The sequence below is a fragment of the Heptranchias perlo genome, chromosome 28 (genome assembly GCF_035084215.1).
Source record: "Heptranchias perlo isolate sHepPer1 chromosome 28, sHepPer1.hap1, whole genome shotgun sequence".
NCBI lineage: Eukaryota > Metazoa > Chordata > Chondrichthyes > Hexanchiformes > Hexanchidae > Heptranchias > Heptranchias perlo.
In genome coordinates, this window is record NC_090352.1 from 32,286,823 (window position 1) to 32,309,336 (window position 22,514).

At 44.4% G+C, this 22,514-nt stretch overlaps 1 protein-coding gene across 4 annotated transcripts in view; it reads left to right on the forward strand.

The window, feature by feature from the left end:
- LOC137345020 (carboxypeptidase D-like) overlaps positions 1-22,514 on the forward strand; it is a 212,676-nt gene that overhangs the window by 77,509 nt on the left and 112,653 nt on the right. For all 4 annotated transcript variants that reach the window (XM_068008366.1, XM_068008367.1, XM_068008365.1 and 1 more), the window contains exons 8-13: positions 2,890-3,038; positions 3,622-3,841; positions 5,125-5,222; positions 10,775-10,947; positions 14,310-14,497; positions 18,960-19,035. In XM_068008366.1, coding sequence (XP_067864467.1) covers positions 2,890-3,038; positions 3,622-3,841; positions 5,125-5,222; positions 10,775-10,947; positions 14,310-14,497; positions 18,960-19,035 — 904 coding nt within the window. The remainder of the gene's footprint in view (positions 1-2,889; positions 3,039-3,621; positions 3,842-5,124; positions 5,223-10,774; positions 10,948-14,309; positions 14,498-18,959; positions 19,036-22,514) is intronic.

The window sequence follows — 22,514 nt, forward strand, 5'->3', positions numbered from 1 at the left end:
TGGAATCCATTATTAAGGACGTAGTAATGGGGCACTTAGAAAATCATATTATGATTAGGCAGAGTCAACATGGTTTTATGAAAGGGATATCGTGTTTGACAAATCTGCTGGAGTTTTTTGAGGATGTAACTAGTAGGGTAGATAAAGGGGAACCAGTGGATGTAGTATATTTGGATTTTCAAAAAGCATTCAATAAGGTGCAAAAGATTGTTACTCAAGATAAGGGCTCATGGAGTTGGAGGTAATATATTGGCATAGAGAGAGGATTGGTTAACGGACAGAAAACAGAGAGTAGGGATAAACGGGTCATTCTCAGGTTGGCAGGCTGTAACTGGTGGGGTGTCGCAAGGATCAGTGCTTGGGCCTCAGCTATTTACAATCTATATCAATGACTTAGATGAAGGGACTGAGTGTAATGTATCCAAGTTTGCTGACGATACAAAGCTAAGTGGGAAAGTAAGCTGTGAGGAGGACACAAAGAGCCTGCAAAGGGATATGGATAGGTTAAGTGAGTGGGCAAGAAGGTGGCAGATGGAGTATAATGTGGGGAAATGTGAGGTTTATTCACTTTGGTAGGAAGAATAGAAAAACAGAATATTTTTTAAATGGTGAGAAACTATTAAATGTTGATGTTCAGAGGGATTTGGATGTCCTTGTACATGAAACACAGAAAGTCAACATGCAGGTACAGCAAGCAATTAGGAAGGTAAATGGTAAGTTGGCCTTTATTGTAAGGGGGTCGGAGTACAAGAGTAAGGAAGTCTTGCTGCAATTGTACAGGGCTTTGGTGAGACCACACCTGGAGTACGGCATACAGTTTTGGTCTCCTTATCCAAGGAAGGATATACTTGCCTTAGAGGCGGTGCAATGAAGATTCACTAGATTGTTTCCTGGGATGAGAGGATTGTCCTATGAGGAGAGATTGAGTAGAATGGGCCTATACTCTCTGGAGTTTAGAAGAATGAGCGGTGATCTCATTGAAACATATAAGATTATGAGAGGGCTTGACAGGATAGATGGTGAGAGGCTGTTTCCCCTGGCTGGAGAGTCTAGAACTAGGGGACATAGTCTCAGGATTGGGGTCGGCCATTTAGGATTGAGATGAGGAGGAATTTCTTCACTCAGAGGGTTGTGAATCTTTGGAATTCCACACCCCAGAGGGCTGTGGATGCTCAGTCATTGAATATATTCAAGACTGAGATTGAAAGATTTTTGGACTCTAAGGGAATCAAGAGATATGGGGATTGGGCGGGAAAGTGAAGTTGAGGTTGAAGATCAGCCATGATCTGATTGAATGGTGGAGCAGGCTCGAGGGGCTGTAGGGCCTACTCCTGCTCCAATTTCTTCTGACTTTATGATGTGTTGGATGAAATTCTGAAAAGACAAAGCTTTGAGGTACATCCTTTAGTGAAGTCGCAACTTTTTGGCCGGGACTTCACACGTCACACAGATTAAAACCCTGCTCATGCAGACAGCCATTACTTATTCTGCTGAAGTGCAGAATCTGCAGTTAAAAAAATAACCATCCCAACATCAAAGGTTTCAGGCACTCAGTCATCTTACTGACACCAGACTTTGATAAGATCTGTGATGTACAACACATCCTCCGTGAAGCTTCTGCTCAGACCTGTCATGTGTGGCTTGTTGTCAGTGTCTTGAGGTAAGGTTTTATTTATCTAGGAATGATGATAAAAACAATTGATGTGTGAACAGGATGATTAAAAACTGAAATGTTGCAGTCGGGATTAAAATGTTGTCCCTTATCTGAGTGATCTTCTCCAACCTGACATCCCAAGCCCCATCCACTGCTCTTCCAACTGGTTTATTGCTCGTCTCCTTCCTCTGCTCCACCATCAGAAGTCAATTCTTCAGTCCTATGTCCAGAGCTCCTTCCTTTCTCTTTCCATTCTTTCAAAAACATCATAAAAATCTATCTGTTCAACCAGGGGTTCATTTCCCCTTCCCCACCTTAATCTTAACCTTCCTCCTGCTTGTCGTCTTCCTCTTCCCTTTGTTAAGTGCTTTGAAACCTTTCTCCTCAGAAAGAATACCAGTCATTGTAGTTGTTCTTATTGACTTACAAATGATATGTTGTACATCACCGATCTTATCAAAGTCTGGTGTCAGTAAGATGACTGAGTGCCTGAAATCTCTGATGTTGGGATTTTTTTTAAACTGCAGATTCTGCACTTGAGCAGAATAAGTAATGATTGTCTGCGTGAACAGAGTTATAATCTGTGTTATGTGTGACGACCCGGCCAAAATGTTACATCTTCACTGAAGGACGTACTTCAAAACTTTGCCTTTTCACAATTGAATCCAACACATCATAAAGACCACCACTGTATTCTAAATATATAAAGTGGAGGTCTTGATCAATGTGCCGCCATGTTCTCGCTGATGGTTAGTCAGAAGATGTGGTATGTCTTTTAGTTGTGTTTGTTGTGACAGGCTGAGAGAGGTTACAGCGCCACCTCTGGGGCAAATAAAAATGACAGGACTTCCTGTCATACTGAGTTTCAGAGATTACAGTGCCACCTTATGGAGGAAGTAAGAATAACAGGCATTACTGTGACCATATTACCAGCTCAAGCAAGGATTCCATATATAGGAATATAGAAATCAATTATATGTTTAATGCCATTGAGTCAGTAAAGGTTTGAAAATTCACAAACCTCTTAATAATCAATGTGTGATGTCCTCTAGTTAAAATCTCATTTTCCAAGAGGATTTGAGGACTAATTATTTGACTCTACTCCCCCTTGGAACATGTTGAAACTCTGTTAAATTTACAAAACAGGGTTGATGTAGTCTAGAATTACAGATGGGGAGAGACTGATTTCTCAAAGATGAATAATTGGCACTTTGTGTCTTTGGTAAATGTGACAGGTATTAAAGGGAGAGTCCTTGATGAAAACGGTAATCCTATTTACGATGCACAGATCCAGGTTGAAGGCAGAGAGAATATTGTTCCTTTTACCTCTACACAAAATGGTGAATATTACAGGATCCTTGTCCCAGGAAGGCACAAGATTAAGGTATGAGTAAAGGGGCTAATTATTACACCCCCCCCCCCTTCCCCATTTTACAGGAGCAAATGTGCTGAAATTTCTGTGCTGCACATTCTATGTAATTCTATGAAATTGTACACATCAGCAGGGTTTGGGACTCACATTGTTTTCTGTCTGATTTTAAAAATAGCCATCTCGTGTTCTTAGAATCTAAAATGGCACCATAGCTTGATAGTGGAAATCACATGATGTCTCAACCTCACCAGGTCTTGGGGATACTCTGAAATAAATTACACTTCTTTACTAATTAGCAACATCTCACTAAAGTTTTGTTGCCTTAGAAACTACTGCAAGTTTTCACTTCTGGGTACATGGAGGATATATAGGAAACCGAAGAAGTATTAACAGGACAAATAGAGGGAAATGTGTAACATATAGAAAAATATACTTTTGTGTTTGGTGAAACAACAGGTTTATGATTTTATTATGATGCACTTTGGGATGTTTTCCTATGTTAAAGGCACTACATAAATGCACATTGTTGTTGTTACACCCAGCGCAGAGAGGAAATATTCTCAGTCACTCACTTTCTACATCTTTACAATTGCAGGTCTCTGCCACAGGTTACGAGCCCCAGATAAAGAATGAGCTTCTGCAGGGTATCAATGACAATTATACAGCTGCGGTTGTAGACTGGACACTGAAGGAGAAGCCATGCAAACCGGACTTTACTCATCACAATCACACCGCTCTAGAGGAGTTTCTGAACTGCATCAGTTTGAAATATCCAGACCTCACCCATCTGTACACTGTGGGCAAATCCACTCAAGGCAAGGAATTCAACTACGTTCCTGTATAACATCCTACATGTCCATCCACAAGGGAGGGGTGGGTTTTCCGAGTCCTGGAATGCCCCCAGTATGTTTTGTAAAATCGCAGGCGTGCTGCTTGTGATCATCCAGCCACTGCAATCAGCAGACGGAGAGTTTCGGGCAGTATGCCCACTGTCTTCCGATATGCACTGGTAGCAGATTAAGACTTGGAAAATGTACCTTACAGACCCAAGCATGACCAAGAGCTGGAAAGTTGTTTCCATCCATCCAGAGAGACCCCACAGTGTCCCCATCACGTCATCCAACTGTTTCTTAGATGATTCTTAGATTACCTCCTCCACCCTACCCAGAATTCCATTCCATTCCATGTGCCGATCACTTTCTGTGAAGAACTTCCTGAATTTGTCTCTTAGCGGTTTAAATGTGTGGCTCCTTGTCCTACTGTCATGGTTTACTTTGAATGTTGCATCTTTCAAAGGCTTAAAAGCCCAAGTTTCTGCAATCTTTTCTCATAACTCGGTCCTCTGACACCAGAGATCAGTCTCATGGCCATTCTCTGAACCAACTCCAACACTATTTCCCTTGTGCCTCATTGACCAAAACTGAATACAGTACTCAAGGCGCACTATAGAGTTTGAGAGGGACTTCCTCCGACTTGTATAGCTCAGCATTCTATTTGCTTTTTCGATGGCTTCCCTGCTCTCTGGCAAAGGGAGGTAAAAATATCAAGCAAAGTTCCCAGTCTCGGAGTACAGGTGTGTGGACATTGGGTGAGAACAGGATTGGGCATGTCTGTGGTATCCTCAATTGCCTCCCAGTAATTACTGCCTAGGCTCACACATGAACAATCGGTATTTGATGAGGTACCAGAGGGTACCTGGCACCCTGGAACTGTACCCAGCTCCCCTGGAATGGTATCCAATGCCCCTGCAACAGTACCCAACACCCCTGGAATGATACGCAGTGCCCCTGGAATGGTACCCAGTGCCCCTGGAACTGTACCTAGCACCTCTAGATGGTACTCAGTGCCCCGGAATGGCACCCAGTGCCCCTGGAACAGTACTCGACATCCTTGGAATGATACCCAGTGCCCCTGGAAACAGTACCCGAGCATGAATCAAAGGAAGAGAGAAAATTGGGTTGGGAGAGGCAACGATTGAAATAATTCTCTTTGCATTAAAAATATTCATATTCGTTTGGTCTTACATGAAGTAATAGTAACCAGGATACAAGTTACAACAATATGGGCACTGATTCTTTAAATATTGGACATCTTGCAGGGAGAAATCTATTGATAATGGCCATTGGAAGAAATTCTACTCAGCATGAGATCGGGAGACCAGAATTTAAATACATTGGCAACATTCATGGAAATGAGGTGGGTAATTAGAAAATAGTCAGGTTCTGACGATAAAGAGCAGGGACAGCAATGTTTGAAGTGCTAACTCTATTGTGTACATCTATGAGATTCCACATCAAACAGCAGCTATCCAGCCAACTTTACTCACCACTTGAAGGGAAAGTGCCTGTTTAATAAGCTATGTCGCTGTGAATAGTGAGCTCCTGAAATGAAAAGGAGGCCCAGAGGTGAAGTTGGGTGCAAACTTCAGGCTTCGGCCTGAGTGGTTTGTGTCGAGTTTCATCACTTTGCAGGTCAGGTTGTCAGGCTGGTCCTCAGGTAGAAGAGCATCTGAAATATGAACATGACACAAGAGGCTCTCTTACCTGAAGTGTTTCTGTAATAACCTTTTATTTTAAAGAAAGAAAGAACTGCATTTATACAGCATCTTATCGTGTCCCTCAGAAACATCTCACGGTGCTTCACATACAACGAGTTACTTTGAAGTGCAGTGATTTGTTATGTAGTCAAAACCATCAGCCATTTTGCACACAGCAAGATCTCAAAAACAGCCATGAGATGAATAGCCTGTTGATTCATTTTTGGTGGTGTTGAGGGAGAGAGAAATGTTAGCTAGGACACCAGGAGAACTCCCTGCTCTGCTTATATAGTGCTATTGGGTTCTTAACATCCATGTGAAACACTGGAACAGGCAGACAGGGCCTCAGTTGTGAAGGACACCATCTCTGACAAAGTCGCTCAAATCCTGGGGTGGAGCTTGAACCCACAACCTTCTGACCCAGAGGCAAGAGTGCTACTTACTGAGCCAAGCTGACACACTGCAGTTTGCATTTTATAGCAGCACAACTTGTTCACTATGTCTCGGGGAAAACACGTTGCTGGTCCATATTAGCTGCTGCGTTTGCCTATATAACAACAGTGACTATATTTCAGAAGTAATACATTGGCCATGAAATGCTTTGGGACATCCCAGATATGTGAAAAGAGCTCATTCAGCTGCTAACATTTCACAAGAAAATCTTGTTGGGTGCAGATGAAGTTGTGATGAGGTTGCCATGCTCTGACTTTGGGCAGGACCATCAAATAAATATTAATAGGACCAACAAACAAGAGATGGCTTGGAGGGTGGGAGGTGGGGGGGGTGGATAGGGGAGGGAGGGGGTGGTGGAGATGAGCAACAAAGCTAGAAATGCAGTAGTGATAGGGAATTAATAGTTTGAGGGGCCGACATGATCTTTTGCAGTCCAGACCGATGGCCCTGGATGCTTTGTTGCCTCCCAGGTGCTACAGTAAGGAACATATTGGACTGGAAAAGATTTTTCAATGGGAGGGAGAGCAACCAATCAGAACAGCACAGAAGGAGGCCATTCGGCCTATCGTGCCTGTGCTGGGTTTCTGAAGGAGCTATCCAATCAGTCCCACTCCCAATGTAAATAGGTCCCGCCTGTCTATATGGAAGTAAAGAAAGATCTTGCACTTGTAGACCTCCTTTCATGTACTCAGGGTGTCGTCAACAGGATATTCGAGACCGGTTCTGACCTCTTGCTGCATCTACACGTGTCCTTTGCAGCAGAGGTCATTGGATGTGACCATGTGGGAGCCAATGGTGTGGGTGAAGAAATGCCCGAAGTCCTACGAAATTAATTTAGGAGATCGGGACCCAAGTTTAGGAGCAGGACTTCACGGGTGTTAATCTTAGGTTTACTTTCCCGGCCACGCCCTAAAATAGGAAAGGAGAGGAGCAGTAGGGAAAATCAATGGCTGGCTAAAGGAATGGTGTCAGGAAGAAGGTTTCCATTTTGTTGAGCATTAGCACCAGTCCTGAGACAGATGGGAGCTATTCCGCAAGGATGGGCTACATCTGAACAAGGAGGGGGCTAATGTACTGCCAAAATGGTTAAACAGGGAAGTTACAAGGTATTTAAACTAGGAAAGAGACATTGGGAAAAGAATACCAACCATGATCAGCTAATAGTGAGGATAATATTCATGCAGAAAACAATTTACAAGAGGGACCTGATGTAGAGGAATGAAATCAAATGGACTAGTTGTAAATGAGGAAAAGAGTGAGGTGAAGTTAGGGGATAGCTTAGACAAAGATTATAGGAAAAGGGATATTGTTTTTAAAAAAAAAGCAAAAGAAAAGGTTAAAATGCGTGATTTGCAATGCGCAGAGTGAGGGAAATAAATACATTGGGGGAACTGGAAGCGATTACTTTCCAGGAAGGTCTGATTTAATAACAGCACCACTGTTGAACGAGCTGGCCGAGTCATGACTGGTAACACCACTACTGACCGAGCTGCCAGACTGGACCTGCGGCAGATGGTGAGAGAACCAACACGAGGGAAAAACCTATTTGACCTCGTCCTCACCAATCTACCTGTCGCAGATGCATCTGTCCATGACATTATTGGTAGGAGTGACCACCGCATGGTCCTTGTGGAGATTAAGTCCTGTCTTCACACTGAGGACACCGTTCATCGTATTGTGTTCCACTACCACTGTGTTAAATGGGATAGATTCAGAACAGATCCAGCAGCTCAAAACTGGGCATCCATGAGGCGCTGTGGGCCATCAGCAGCAGCAGAATTGTATTCCACCACAATCTGTAATCTCATGGCCCGGCATATCCTTCACTCTACCATTACCATCAAGCCAGGGGATTAACCCTGGTTCAATGAGGAGTGTAGAAGAGCATGCCAGGAGCAGCACCAGCGTAACTAAAAATGAGGTGCCAACCTAGTGAAGCTACAACACAGGACTACATGCATGCTAAACAGCAGAAGCAGCATGCTATAGGCAGAGCTATGCGATCCCACAACTAACAAATCAGATCAAAGTTTTGCAGTCCTGGTGGAGGAAAATTAAACAACTAACAGGAGGAGGAGGCGTTTGCAACCATCTTCAGTCAGAAGTGCCGAGTGGATGATCCATCTCGGCGTCTCCCAAGACCCCCACCATTACCAGATGCCAGTCTTCAGCCAATTCGATTCACTCCACGTGATATCAAGAAAATGCAGCAAAGGCTGTGGGCCCCGACAACATCCCGGCTGTAGTGCTGAAAACTTGTGCTCCAGAACTAGCTGCGCCTCTAGCCAAGCTGTTCTAGTACAGCTACAACACTGACATCTACCCAACAATGTGGAAAATTGCCCAGGTATGTCCTGTCCACAAAAAGCAGGACAAATCCAATCTGGCCAATTACCGCCCCATCAGTCTACTCTCAATCATCAACAAAATGATGGAAGGTGTCATCGACAGTGCTATCAAGCGACACTTACTCACCAATAACCTGCTCACCGATGCTCAGTTTGGATTCCACCAGGACCACTCGGCTCCAGATCTCATTACAGCCTTGGTCAAAACATGGACAATAGAGCTGAATTCCAGAGGTGAGATGGGAGTGACTGCCTTTGGCATTAAGGCAGCATTTGACCGAGTGTGGCATCAAGGAGCCCTAGTAAAATTGAAGTCACTGGGAATCAGGGGGAAAATTCCCCAGTGGCTGGAGTCATACCTAGCACAAAGGAAGATGGTCATGGTTGTTGGATCATCTCAGCCCCAGGACATCACTGCAGGAGTTCCTCAGGGCAGTGTCCTAGTCCCAACTATCTTTAGCTGCTTCATCAATGACCTTCCCTCAATCATAAGGTCAGAAGTGGGGGAGTTCGCTGATGTTTGCACAGTGTTCAGTACCATTCACAACCCCTCAGATAATGAAGCAGTCCGTGCTAGCATGCAGCAAGACCTGCACAATATCCAGGCTTGGGCTGATAAGTGGCAAGTAACATTCACGCCAGACAAGTGCCAGGCAATGACCATCTCCAACAAGAGAGAGTCTAACCACCTCCCCTTGACATTCAATGGCATTACCATCGCCGAATCCCCCATCAGCAACAGCCTGGGGGTCATTATTGATCAGAAACTTAACTGGACCAACCATATAAATACTGTGGCTACGAGAGCAGGCCAGAGGCTGGGTATTCTGCCCGAGTGATTCACCTCCTGACTCCCCAAAGCCTTTCCACCATCTACAAGGCACAAGCCAGGAGTGTGATGGAATACTGTCCACTTGCCTGGATGAGTGCAGCTCCAACAATACTCAAGAAACTCGACACCATCCAGGACAAAGCAGCCCGCTTGATTGGCATCCCATCCACCACCTTAAACATTCACTCCCTCCGCCATCAGCGCACTGTGGCTGCAGTGTGTACCATCTACAGGATGCACTGCAGCAACTCACCAAGACTTCTTCAACAGTACTTCCCAAACTGCGACCTCTGCCACCTAGAAGGACAATGGCAGCAGGCGTATGGAAACACCACCTGCACGTTCCCCACCAAGTCACACACCATCCAGACTTGGAAATATATCGTCGTTCCTTCATCGTCACTGGGTCAAAATCTGGAACTCCCTACCTAACAGCCACGTGGGAGTACCTTCACCACATGGACTGCAGCGGTTCAAGAAGGCAGCTCACCACCACCTTCTCAAGGGCAATTAGGGATGGGGAATAAATGCTGGCTTAGCCAGCTATGCCCGGATCCCATGAATGAATAAAAAAAACCTGGCTGCAAACTGGACAAGAATGGAGAATAAACATATTGGGATATAATATGGGATTAATGGGATAGAAAAGATCAGAGAGGAGGTAGAGTGCAGAGAGGGTTGATGTAGAAAGAGGCTTAGACAGAATCAATATGGTTGGAGCTCAAAGATTTTAAAAAAGGGCTTTTTATGTTATTACGGGTGTATTACAGACCTCCACATTGTGGGAAGGAAATGGAAGAGGAAATCTGCAGGCAGATTAGAGAGATGAATAGTAATCACAAAATTATTGTTCTGGGAAATTTTAATTATCTACTTATCAATTATGACAGAGAGGGAGGTAATGGAGAAAAGGGGAATGGGATTCCTAACATGTGTACAGGACTCCTTCCTCAGGCAATCTGTTAGTCGGCCGCAAGGATCTTCCGTAAAGTGTCCTTCATTGTCCATGTTGCACCATTCCATGATTCCAGGGACTTCAGTTCCGTGGATAGACTGGAGAAGCTGGGGTCGTCCTCCTTGGAACAGAGAATGTTGAGAGGAGATTTGATAGAGGTATTTAAAATCATGAAGGGTCTATACAGAATAGATAGAGGGAAACTGTTCCCATTGGTGGAAGGGTCAAGAACCAGAGGACATAGATTTAAGGTGATTGGCAAAAGAACCAAAGATGACATGAGGAAAACCTTTTTTGCACAGCAAGTGGTTAGGATCTGGAATGCACTGCCGGGGGGGAGGTGGAGGCAGATTAATCGTGGCTTTCAAAAGGGGACTGGATAAGCACTTGAAAGGAAAAAATTTGCAGGGCTACAGGGATAGGGCGGGGGAGTGGGACTAGCTGGATTGCTCTTGCATAGAGCCGGCACGGACTCGATGGGCCGAATGGCCTCCTTCCGTGCTGTAACCTTTCTATAATCCTATGATTCTATGACTTCTATAAAATTGCAGACTGCTCTGGAAGGAAGTGCTGCAAAGTGTATGTCGCATGTTTCCCGCCTAACATCTGTATGACTTTGTTAAGGTTGTGGGCCGTGAAGTATTGATCCATCTCATTTTCCACCTGGTGGTTTCCTATGGAAGCGATCCTGACCTCACCCTTTACCTGAAGAACACACGGGTGCACATCATGGTTTCAATGAACCCCGACGGAAACCAAATCTCCGAGGAGGGGGACGAGATGGGCCTCAAAGGAAGGTAAAAATAGTCCATCTGGGGTTACAGGCCTACCTGCAGAATTAGACAGAGGGGATGACTTAAATCAGAGCAGAAAGTGACAAGTGATGGACTGTTTGGTCAGTTGCTATCTAAGGTGTGACTATGTAGTTAGTTCAGACTTGTCGCTATGTTTAGACTCCGTGATTGAAGACTGAATCAAACCTAATCTCAACTAGTATGTTTCTGTTTGCTCCTAATTTCCCCCCTTGAAGGACCTGACACTGTAGTCTTATAAGACTAATATTTACTATCAAATACTGCATTGGTTTAAAATATACACAGAAAAGAGAACTGAAGCAGAAGGGAGTTTGTTGTGTAAACGAAAGCAGAAAGCAAATGAATAATCTCTCAGCAATGAGCTTGTGCTGGAGGTCATAACCAGTGCACTTCCTGATTGTAGCTGGATTTGACTAGATAATTATTCATACTGCAATATGCTGATTGGAAGAATGCACCATTTGCAGAAGTTGAACAATTATTTCATGTAATTACTAAATGAGTATAATAAATTTAAGTTTCATATTAATACTTTCATTTTTGCTTCAAAACCGAGCTATGGTTTACTCAACCTTCTCCATCAGTATTGGATTGCAAAGTTGCTGTGAACGGCTTTACTCTTGATTTCTATGGTGATTCAGAAAAATGTTTCATATCCTGCCTCCCCCCTTTCATAACTTTCCAGTTCCCCTATTGTATATGTGTAGTTGATGTAATAGGTACTGTAGACTCCAGCTCAGCATCTCAGTGGTGCTCACATGACAGTTGTGAATCTTGCTGGTATTTTATCACAGGATTTGCTGCCCTGTGGTGCTGGGTTCATGGCTCAGAGCTCTGTGGCACTTGGCGTCTACTCCGTTCTCCACCATGTTTTTTTTAAATTCTCAGGATGTGGGCGCCACTGGCAAGGCTGGCATTTGTTGCCCATCCCTAGTTGCCCTGACAAGGTGTTGGTGGGCCACCTTCTTGAGCCGCTGCATGTAACAGTTTGATATAACTGAGTGGTTTGCTAGACCGCTTCAGAGGGTAGTTAAGAGTCAACCATCTTGGTGTGGACTGGAGTCACATATAGGCCAGACCAGGTAAGGACGGCAGGGTTCCTTCCCTAAAGGACATTAGTGAACCAATTGGGTTTTTACAACGATCCAACAGTTTCATGGTCACTTTTACTGATACCAGCTTTTTATTTCCAGATTTTTAAACTGAATCCAAATTCTCAAACTGCCATGGTGGGATTGAAACTCACATTCTCTGGATTAATAGTCCAGGCCTCTCGATTACTAGTCTAGTAACATAACCACAACGCCACCATATCCTAGATTACTTGGCAGGGGAGGAGGAGCAGGAAAATCTAGCAAATCTACCTTCTGCTAACGGACCGCAATGCAATGGCACGACTCTGGAGCCAATTTTCCAAAAGCACACTCCTGGTGGGGAGCCTCGCCCATTAGGAGCACATTTATTGGCCAATTTTCCAAGTTTGCACTGGCAGTGAACGGCACACGTATCAGGAAATCACATGGCACACTGCCCATGGTGGGTGGAAAACCAGCAGCGTCGTAAACTCACGGACTCATCCCTATTGGGAAACCATGGGCATGATTTACAATGACAGACAATTGTGGAGCGCACCCCCGCGATCCACAGATAAGCTATCCCAGGGGTCGAGGCTCTATGCTGGCTGTGCACATCAGCCATTGTGTTTTTAGAAGTTCTATCAGATGAGTAATGGGGGAAAAAGCCACTAATTTTTGACATTGTTTTGAAGCAGAATAAAGAGAAATTATTTCTTTAAGTCCTGATTTTAGCCATTAATTATTAAGTGCTGTGCCAGGTTTCTTGTTTGTAACCTGTTGCTTTGTAACATCTGGTTTCTTGAAATAAAGTGTGAGGGGGAAAGAAAGTCGGCTATCCATTAGATGTCAGCCATACTCTCACATCTGAGTCAGAAGGTTGTGGGTTCAAGTCCCACTCTAGAGATTTGTGCACATAATCTAGGCTGAATTTTCAGTAGTACCGAGGGAGTGCTGCAGTGTCAGAGGTGTTGTCTTTTGGATGAGACATTAAGCCGAGAAGTTAAATCATTGGCCCTCTGAAGTATTGAAATATCTGAATTCCTCTTCTCCCCCAACTCATCCCTTGGTTTTAACATAATCCACAGTAAGTACTGAACCTGGTCAATTACAAGCCCATAGCAGTCATGGACTTCCTGAATTACAAGCGCAAAGTACTGCCCTTGTCAATTACAAATGTGCAATAACAAGCCTGGTCAACGTTACAAGCACTCAGTGGGGTTGATCATCTGATGGCAGGTGCCTGATGGACTGAAGAGCACGGAACACCTGCTTCCCGTACAATCAGGCACAGAGACCAGCAGCCTGCAAAGTCCCCGAGGGTCCCCAGTGCATCCCAAAAAAGTCAACCAGCGCAAAGGGGGCTGGGAACCTGTGCACAAGGCTCATTATGCGCCCCCCCCCCCCCACCACCAAAAAAAGAAAATTGCTATAATGAGGGGATTGTTTGAAATGACTGCAGACGGAAAAGCCACAATGTTAAGAAAAAAATCCTAGCACCCCTGCCTGGTGCCTCCTGGTACCCCTGGCCCTATGCCAACCTTGCCTGCGTGCCCGGTGCTTCCCATAGCCCGTGTCCAGTGCTCCTTTTTCCCCATACCAGAAAATTGCCTGGCACCTAGCAAGCGAACCAGCAGCCCTTCACTGCCTGCTCCTACCCTGAATTCCAGATCCGATTTGCCACCCAGAGTGCCAGAAGTTATGTAAATGAACTGGCTTCATGTTATTGACTGAGATTGCTGGTGGTGCCATATTATTAGCCCTGGTAAGTATTGGGTTTTGTCAATCGCAAACACATAGGACAGTAATGTCAATCATCAGCAAACAGTGAGCAATAAAACCGCTCAAGTACAGGCACATAGTAAATAGAAGCCCCATCAACTATTAGCACAAAAGCAAATACCGAACCTTGTCAGTTACAAGAACATGGATAGGACAAGGCTTGTCAATTATAACTACAGAGTGGGTAACCAGCATTGTCAATCACTAGTACACAGTAACTGACAAGCCTAATCAATTGCAAGTACAAAGTAAGTCAGGAACCCTTGCTAGTTATGAGTGTACAGTAAGTAATAAACCTTGCTTTTGGCCAGCGCAGAAAAATTGATGGACAAAAGATGCAGGCGTCTTACCAATGTACATCAGTGCATTGTCAACAAAATAACGAACCGTGTAACTAATCTTTGCTGGTGTTCCCATCATAAGTTAACATGATTTCAAAATTATCTGTTTTGCAATATATCCTGATCTCTAATGCTAACCACTTTACAGGTATAATGCCAATGGAGTGGACTTGAACAGGAATTTCCCTGATGGACTGAATGAGGCCCACAGTCCTGTAATCCAGAATGAAACACAGGCTGTAATGAATTGGTTACAGGACTATCCGTTCGTCCTCTCTGGAAGCCTTCACGGAGGAGCGTTGGTCGTAAATTACCCATACGACAACCTACCACCCAGTGAGTGCCAAAAACAAGTGGACTAGTAAGAAACAACAAGACATCATCAGTAAAGATAGAGATGGTGCTCATGTGGCCTCTGAACTGTGAAAGTAAAATCATATTTTCACACAGGCTATAGTCAGTGCTCTGCTGAGCTTTTCTAGTCCTGCTAAGATCCAAATATGTTGTCCAATGCGCTCTTCCTCCTCTCCACTTCTTCACTGTGTTAAAATCAAAACTTATTACAACATCTCCTCCTTTAACTCATTCTTTCCCTGGACCTCAAATATGAGGCGCTCTTTCCTTTTCCTCCTACGAATTACGAACTTTTAAAACCCACCTTTGGCATTACCTGGTAATTATTTATCAATTCACTTTGCCTTCTCTCCTATTCTTTCTAACATTGGTGGTGTCCTGTGCTGTGGGCCTTGGCCCTTCATCTGAGTTTATTAATAATCAGTGATGCATTAAAAATCTTATATCTGCCTGTACTTCCTGCAGCACTACCACTGGCGGGAGGGTGTAATTACAGCGTGACAAGTTTACATAGGTAATTTCCATTCTAAATGTGAATATAAGGATTTGTAATGGACATATAAAAATAAGGACAGAATACATGACTTTAAAATGGGAACTGAATTACGCCCGCACACCCTGATTCAATTATCCCTTGGCCTCTAACCCCTCTTCACATGAAGACTACACTTGGATTTGACTCCCCATGTGCAACTTCACAGGAGATTGACTATAATTTATAAAAAAGACTGAGGGCATATATCATCAAATGGTTTCTTGGCCAAAAAAAAAACTCTTATTAAAGGATAAGGAAAACCTGGGAGAAATCAAGTGAAGGACTCCTACCTTATTAAAGATATAATTTCCCCCCTTCCTTCTCCTGGGGTATGGACTCATACTGTGAAATGTTTCCACAGATGCCGACAGCTGTCCCGTTCGTCTCCCAAGTGACCACTCTTCATGTGTGAACCCAGGCAGTGACAATCAGCACACTGTAGGAGGGAGGGGCATATACACATCACACACACACACACACTACACATCACACACACACCACACACACAAACACACACACACACACCACACATCGCGCACATCACACACACCACACACACACCACACACACCACACATCGCACACACACCACACACACACACACACACCACACATCACACACACACCACACATCACACACACACACACACCACACACACACCACACACACCACACATCGCACACACACCACACACACACACACACACCACACATCACACACACACCACACACACCACACATCGCACACACACCACACACACAAACACACACACACCACACATCGCACACACACCACACACACACACACACCACACACACAAACACACACACACACACACACACACACACCACACATCGCGCACATCACACACACACCACACACACACACACCACACACACAAACACACACACACACACACACCACACATCACACACACACCACACACACAAACACACACACACCACACATCGCGCACATCACACACACACCACACATCGCACACACACCACACACACAAACACACACACACACACACACCACACATCGCGCACATCACACACACACCACACATCGCACACACACCACACACACACACACACACCACACACACAAACACACACACACACACACACACCACACATCACACACACACCACACACACACACACCACACACACAAACACACACACACACCACACATCGCGCACATCACACACACACCACACACACACACACACACACACACCACACACACACACACACACACACACATCACACACACACCACACACACACACACACACACACCACACATCACACACACACCACACACACACACACCACACACACAAACACACACACACACACACACCACACATCACACACACACCACACACACACACACACACACATCACACACACACATCACACACACACCACACACACACACACACACCACACATCACACACACACCACACACACACACCACACACACACACACACACACACCACACATCACACACACACACACACACACCACACACACACACACACACACATCACACACACACACACACACACACAATGGGGGTAGCAAAGGCGGAGTCAATTCACATTGTGTTTTTGTTACTGAATTTCCCTCACACGACCATTTTGATTCTCCTCTCACACTAGGTGACTTAAAAGAGTCCTTCCACAGAGTAATCTAAAGTCAGCATTGGGTCAGAATATGCAGTGATTTGAGTTCCATGGTGCTGGTCAGGAAAATGTTGAAAGAAACGCAAAGAGCCAATTGCAGAAAAATCCATAGATCCAAGCATGGAGCATAAAAACCACTCCCATTGTCCGGAGTTCCCAATCCAAACCTAACAATGCAATCTGAAAACAAACATTCCTAAGTGATCAAGTTTATAACAGTTCCATAGAATACGGTCAAAGACTCCCTAGACATAAAACAAAAGAGCACTATTAAATAGTGAATCAGTTTTCTGTAAAAAATTGTGGTTTTGTTAAGTGCTTTCTATTCTTAATTAGATTGAATTGCTGAAGGAATGATAAATGGTTTGTGAGTTTTCTAGTTTAACCACAGTTTACAGAGATCCTGATCCAAGCACAATTTTGATTCAAGTATAAAATAACTGGGCAAATGAGTTATGGATTTATCGGAATTCAGCCTGTTTATTGTCACATTCAGTTTCTTTGCTGCAAGGGTGAGAATAACATGGCTGCAGACTAGTGGGAGCTGATTTTCCTGTGAGATGCTCTCAAGGTGAAACAATTTGCAGTACAAGTCTAGAAACCGCGTGTGCCATTTAAAAAAAATTTGTTCATGGGATGTGGGCGTCACTGGCGAGGCCAGCATTTATTGTCCATCCCTAATTGCCCATGAGAAGGTGGTGGTGAGCTGCCTTCTTGAACCGCTGCAGTCCGTGTGGTGAAGGTTCTCCCACATTGCTGTTAGGTAGGGAGTTCCAGGATTTTGACCTAGCGACGATGAAGGAATGGCGATATATTTCCAAGTCAGGATGGTGTGTGACTTGGAGGGGAACGTGCAGGTGGTGTTAGAGTAGGACGATTAATAAGTTTGTGGAGCTTTACATTGCTATTTTAAAAGAGATCAACCCAGCCCTGTGACCTCTACCCTGAAGAGAAGAGCAGCAATATCATGGGAACAGCATCACCTCCCAGTCACACATCATCCTCATTTGGACATTCCGCATTCCTTTATGAATGCTGAGTCAAAATAGTGGCATTCCCTACTTAACACCACTAGGAGCACCATTGACACAAGGAGCTGCACTGGATCAAGGGAAAGGCCCATCATCACCTTCTCAGTGCAACTGGGGATGGACTATAGATGCCAGTTTTTGCCAGTGTCGCCCACATCTGATAACAAAATTTTGTTTTTATATTGGTTAACAACTCTGTTAAAATAACGGACAAAGTAATAATGCATTCAGTGTTCGAAAGCTAATATTACACACATTAGCTTCTTGGCTGTAAACTTACCAGAAAATAAGCCAGTCGTTTTTTAAGTATCAATTCCAGGTTCTGTATAGGTTTTGATCACGACTGCCCAAATACAGGCTGCTGTGAACACTAGCGCTTTCCATGTTAAACTACAAAGGACTGAAGATCTATGCTGTAACACTGACGATTAGGAATGCATTACCCTGCACTTACAAAGAATATGCAGAATAAGGACCCTCAGATCTAAGCAGTAATCTATGCAGTGCTTTTATTTGCAAAATTTTGGTTCCCTAAGTCTTAAAATGACTCTCTTATCATTGGGGTAGACTTTGTGCGATAGTGTAAAACAGGGGATAGTGAATCAGCAACCCGTTATACATCCCTGCCGATATTTTATTTCTGTTGACTTCAATGGAAATAAAACCCATCCCTTCAATGAGACATTAATGCTCTGTTTGGGTGCTTCAGATGGACGTTAAACATCCCAGGGCACTATATGAAGAGGAGCAGGGTTTACGCCTCATGTTCTGGCCAATGTTGCCCTCTCAACCAACACCACCAAAAACACACAAACTGATCATTGTTATTTGTAAGGTCCCACTGTGTGCAAAATGGTTGCTACAATAATGACAGTCACTGCACTTCAAAGTAATTCATTGTATGTGAAGCACTCTAAGATGTTTCTGAGAGAAATGATACAGTGCTATATATTTGTAGGATCATACAAATTAACCACAGAAGGAGGCCATTCTGCCCCATGTGCCTGTGCTGGTGCTGACTCTTCAACTAGAGCTATTTACTATACTCCGATTCCCTACCCTTTCACTAATAATTGCAAAACTTTCTTTATAACGTAGTCATTTTTAAGTTAATTTTTTGTCTTGTTGACTTCCTGCTTTGATGCTTCTCTAATCCATCGTACATACGCTCTTTGTCCCAGAATTCCAAGACATTCCTTACGAGAATCTTACTGCAGAAGAACAATACAGCAGATCTCCAGATGATGACATCTTCAGGTGAATTGCTCAGATTTGTATTATCCAATGAAACCTGTTTATGATGAACACTTTCCGGGAATGAACTATCTCAGCGGTACAAAATTAAGTAAAATAGAGGTCCACGAAACCAAGAAAAATTTAAATAGAGCAACTATGTGGGGACTATGCACAGTACAGCTTTATCACCCTGGCATCTATAAGTGACACACTTAAACTCAATACCATTGTTAGCCCAGAGATGGAAATGCAGCCTCGGGCAGAATCTGTTATGTTTCCTGTAAGCTGTATAAAACAAAGAGACATAATTTCACATAGTCCACCAAAGGCTTTCCTTTATCAAGCACTACTGCAACTTTCAGAGCTCTGAAAGGAAATGCCTTGGAGGCAGTTCCACTGTTTGTGAGCCTGACTGGCTGTTTGTGAGCCAGTCTGTGTTTGTGAGCCTGTCCTGCTGTTTGTGAGCCAGTCCTATGTTTGTGAGGGTGACTCGCTGTTTGTGAGCCTGTTGTATTGTTTGTGAGGACGTCTTGCTTTTTATGAGCCCGTCTCGCTGTTTGTAAGCCCGTCTTACTGTGTGATGTCTCGCTGCTTGTGAGCCCGTCTCGCTGTTTGTGAAGCTGTCTCGCTGCTTGTGAGCCCGTCTCGCAGCTTGTGAGGATGCCTCGCTGCTTGTGAGCCTGTCTCGCTGCTTGTGAGCCCGTCTCGCTGCTTGTGAGGATGTCTCGCCTCTTGTGAGCCCGTCTCGCTGTTTGTGAAGCTGTCTCGCAGCTTGTGAGCCCGTCTCGCTGTTTGTGAGCCTGTCTCGCTGCTTGTGAGCCCGTCTCGTTGTTTGTGAGGATGTCTCGCTGCTTGTGAGCCCGTCTCGCTGTTTGTGAGAATGTCTCGCAGCTTGTGAGCCCGTCTCGTTGTTTGTGAGTCCATCTCGCTGTTTGTAAGGATGCCTCACTGCTTGTGAGCCTGTCTTGCTGCTTGTGAGCCCGTCTCGCTGTTTGTGAGTCCATCTCGCTGTTTGTAAGGATGCCTCACTGCTTGTGAGCCTGTCTTGCTGCTTGTGAGCCCGTCTCACTGTTTGTGAAGCTGTCTCGCTGCTTGTGAGCCCGTCTCGCTGCTTGTGAGCCCGTCTCGCTGCTTGTGAGCCCGTCTCGCTGCTTGTGAGCCCGTCTCGCTGTTTGTGAGCCCGTCTCGCTGCTTGTGAGCCCTTCTCGCTGTTTGTGAGTCCATCTCGCTGTTTGTAAGGATGCCTCGCTGCTTGTGAGCCCGTCTCGCTGCTTGTGAGGATGTCTACAGAAAGGGGTCGAATGATGCAATTAAGATACCAATGCCATTTTCATCTCTGCCCCCCTGACTACCACCAGTTCCTGCTCCCCCCCACCAACCATGGCGGTACAAGTCAGGAGGCAGCCATCTCCTGCAATATTTAAAGGGATCTTCAGCCACTGGCGGGTAAAGCTGGATGGAGCTTTTGGAGACATTGTTGTGGCTTATGGGTTTTCCACCTTTATGTATCAGTAGGCTCTGCACACATGTTGCCGGCCATTCCACGATGCTGCTCCTTTTTGAGCTCGACACTAAATACTCCTTCCCTTTAAGGTGCTGCGGTGATCCCTTGACAAGCAGTCCCCCAGCCTGAGTTCTCGCCTCCAAGTCGGCGAACTGCCTATTGGGGAGCATATTTCGCACTGGCAGTTTTCTGAACCCATTATAGTGAGGGCCAATCACAAAAAGAATCAATCGGGTCCCACACTGACTCATCCAGGCGACTGCCCACTACCAGCCCAATAACTGTACGCACACCAAAATCGCCACTTTGGGACATCCTGAGGTTGTGAAAGGCTCTATGTAAATGCAAGTCTTTCTTTTTTGTTTTTCTTTTATATGTTCTAATGTGTTTTAATGAAGGCGTTTATTAGGAATTTGTGCTTCTCCCCCCAGCGTGTAATTTTCCCACTTTTATGGCTGGGAAATCACAGACTGGGAGTGCGGAATTTCCTGATAAGTGTGCCCTTGAAGCGAAGAATCCTGGCCTTCGTGTTCCTTCTACTGTCCGTTATTTCAACAGAGACGTTACCCCCATTCGCTTTAAATGGGTTGGCAGATCAACGTTAAACAAACTTGTTAAGCAGTTGCCCATTAATATCGCAGGCAGCCGTTGTAGTGAGCAGAGGGAATCTGCCCCTTGTTGCCTGCTTTTTCCTGTACGGCTGATACAGCTTGTAACTATTCTAGCCTCATTTCTTCATACAAAGAAACAGAGAAATACTTTAAGGCAATTTGTCCAAAATTACGTTAGTTGCATTAAACGCTACATGTTTGTGAATGTTGGGATGATTAATTTGACAAGAGGGTGTCATTTCTACTCTGAAATGATTCCTATTAAGGAAATCAACATCTGCTGTGATATTCCCATTTGTTCTCTTCCTTCGATTTTATGGAAAATGTCCCTGGATTAAATTCAAAATATTGGACATTAGATCGGAGGCGTTTTTCTCCTGTGCAATAATTTTATTGAAACAGTAGAATTGAAGAGTGGCAGAATGTCAGTAGAAGGCAGGAAAGGGCCCTTCATTCATGTTTACTGTTGGTCTGTGGATTCCAGCCCCTGTAAAAATGAATTTTAATGAACTACAGTGACGAGTGAGCAATTTGGTTTTTTTTTTGCTTGTTAAGAATTTATTCAGCTGATTAAGGGATGAGGGACTTCAGTTATGTGCAGAGACTAAAGAAGCTGGGATTATTCACCTTACAGACGAGAAGGTTAAGGGGTGTTTTAATATTCAAAATTATGAAGGGTTTTGATAGTCGATAAAGAGAAACTGTTTCCACTGGCAGGAAGGTCAGTAACTAGAGGACACAGATTTAAGATAGTTGACAAAAGAACCAGAGGGGAGACGAGGAGAATTTTTTTAAATGCAGCGAGTTGTTATGATCTTGAATGCATTGGCTGAAGGGTGGTGGAAGCAGATTCAATAGTAACTTTCAAAAAGGAATTGGCTATATACTTGAAAAGGAAAAAATTGCAGGGCTATGGGAAAGAGCAGAGCAGTGGGACTATCTGGATAGGTCTTTCAAAGAGCTGGCACAGGCATGATGGGCTGAATGGCCTTCTACTGTGCTGTACGATTCTATGATTAATAACAATGATTTCAGGCAGCATTCCAAATATGTACTGTCAAACTGAGGAGTGAGTATTTAATTTCGGGTCTGACCTCGCATTAGTGAGTTTAATGAAGGGGAAGATTTTGAACTTAAGGAGTAAGCCATTGGCACAGTGTAAGAAATATATTGACCAACAACTTATATAGATATTCTCCCAGTCTTGAGTTTCAGTTTCACTGCAGTGCCCTGGCTGAGAGTTAAATAAACTTCTTGCAAAGCACGCTGAAGTTTCTGGCCCCATGTAAAGGTCCAAAATAAATCCTAAAGCCCCGATTGTAACCTAACCCAAATTGGGCGGGCGAGTAGTTAAAATGGCGGATGGGGGAGGGGGGTTGTTTCCT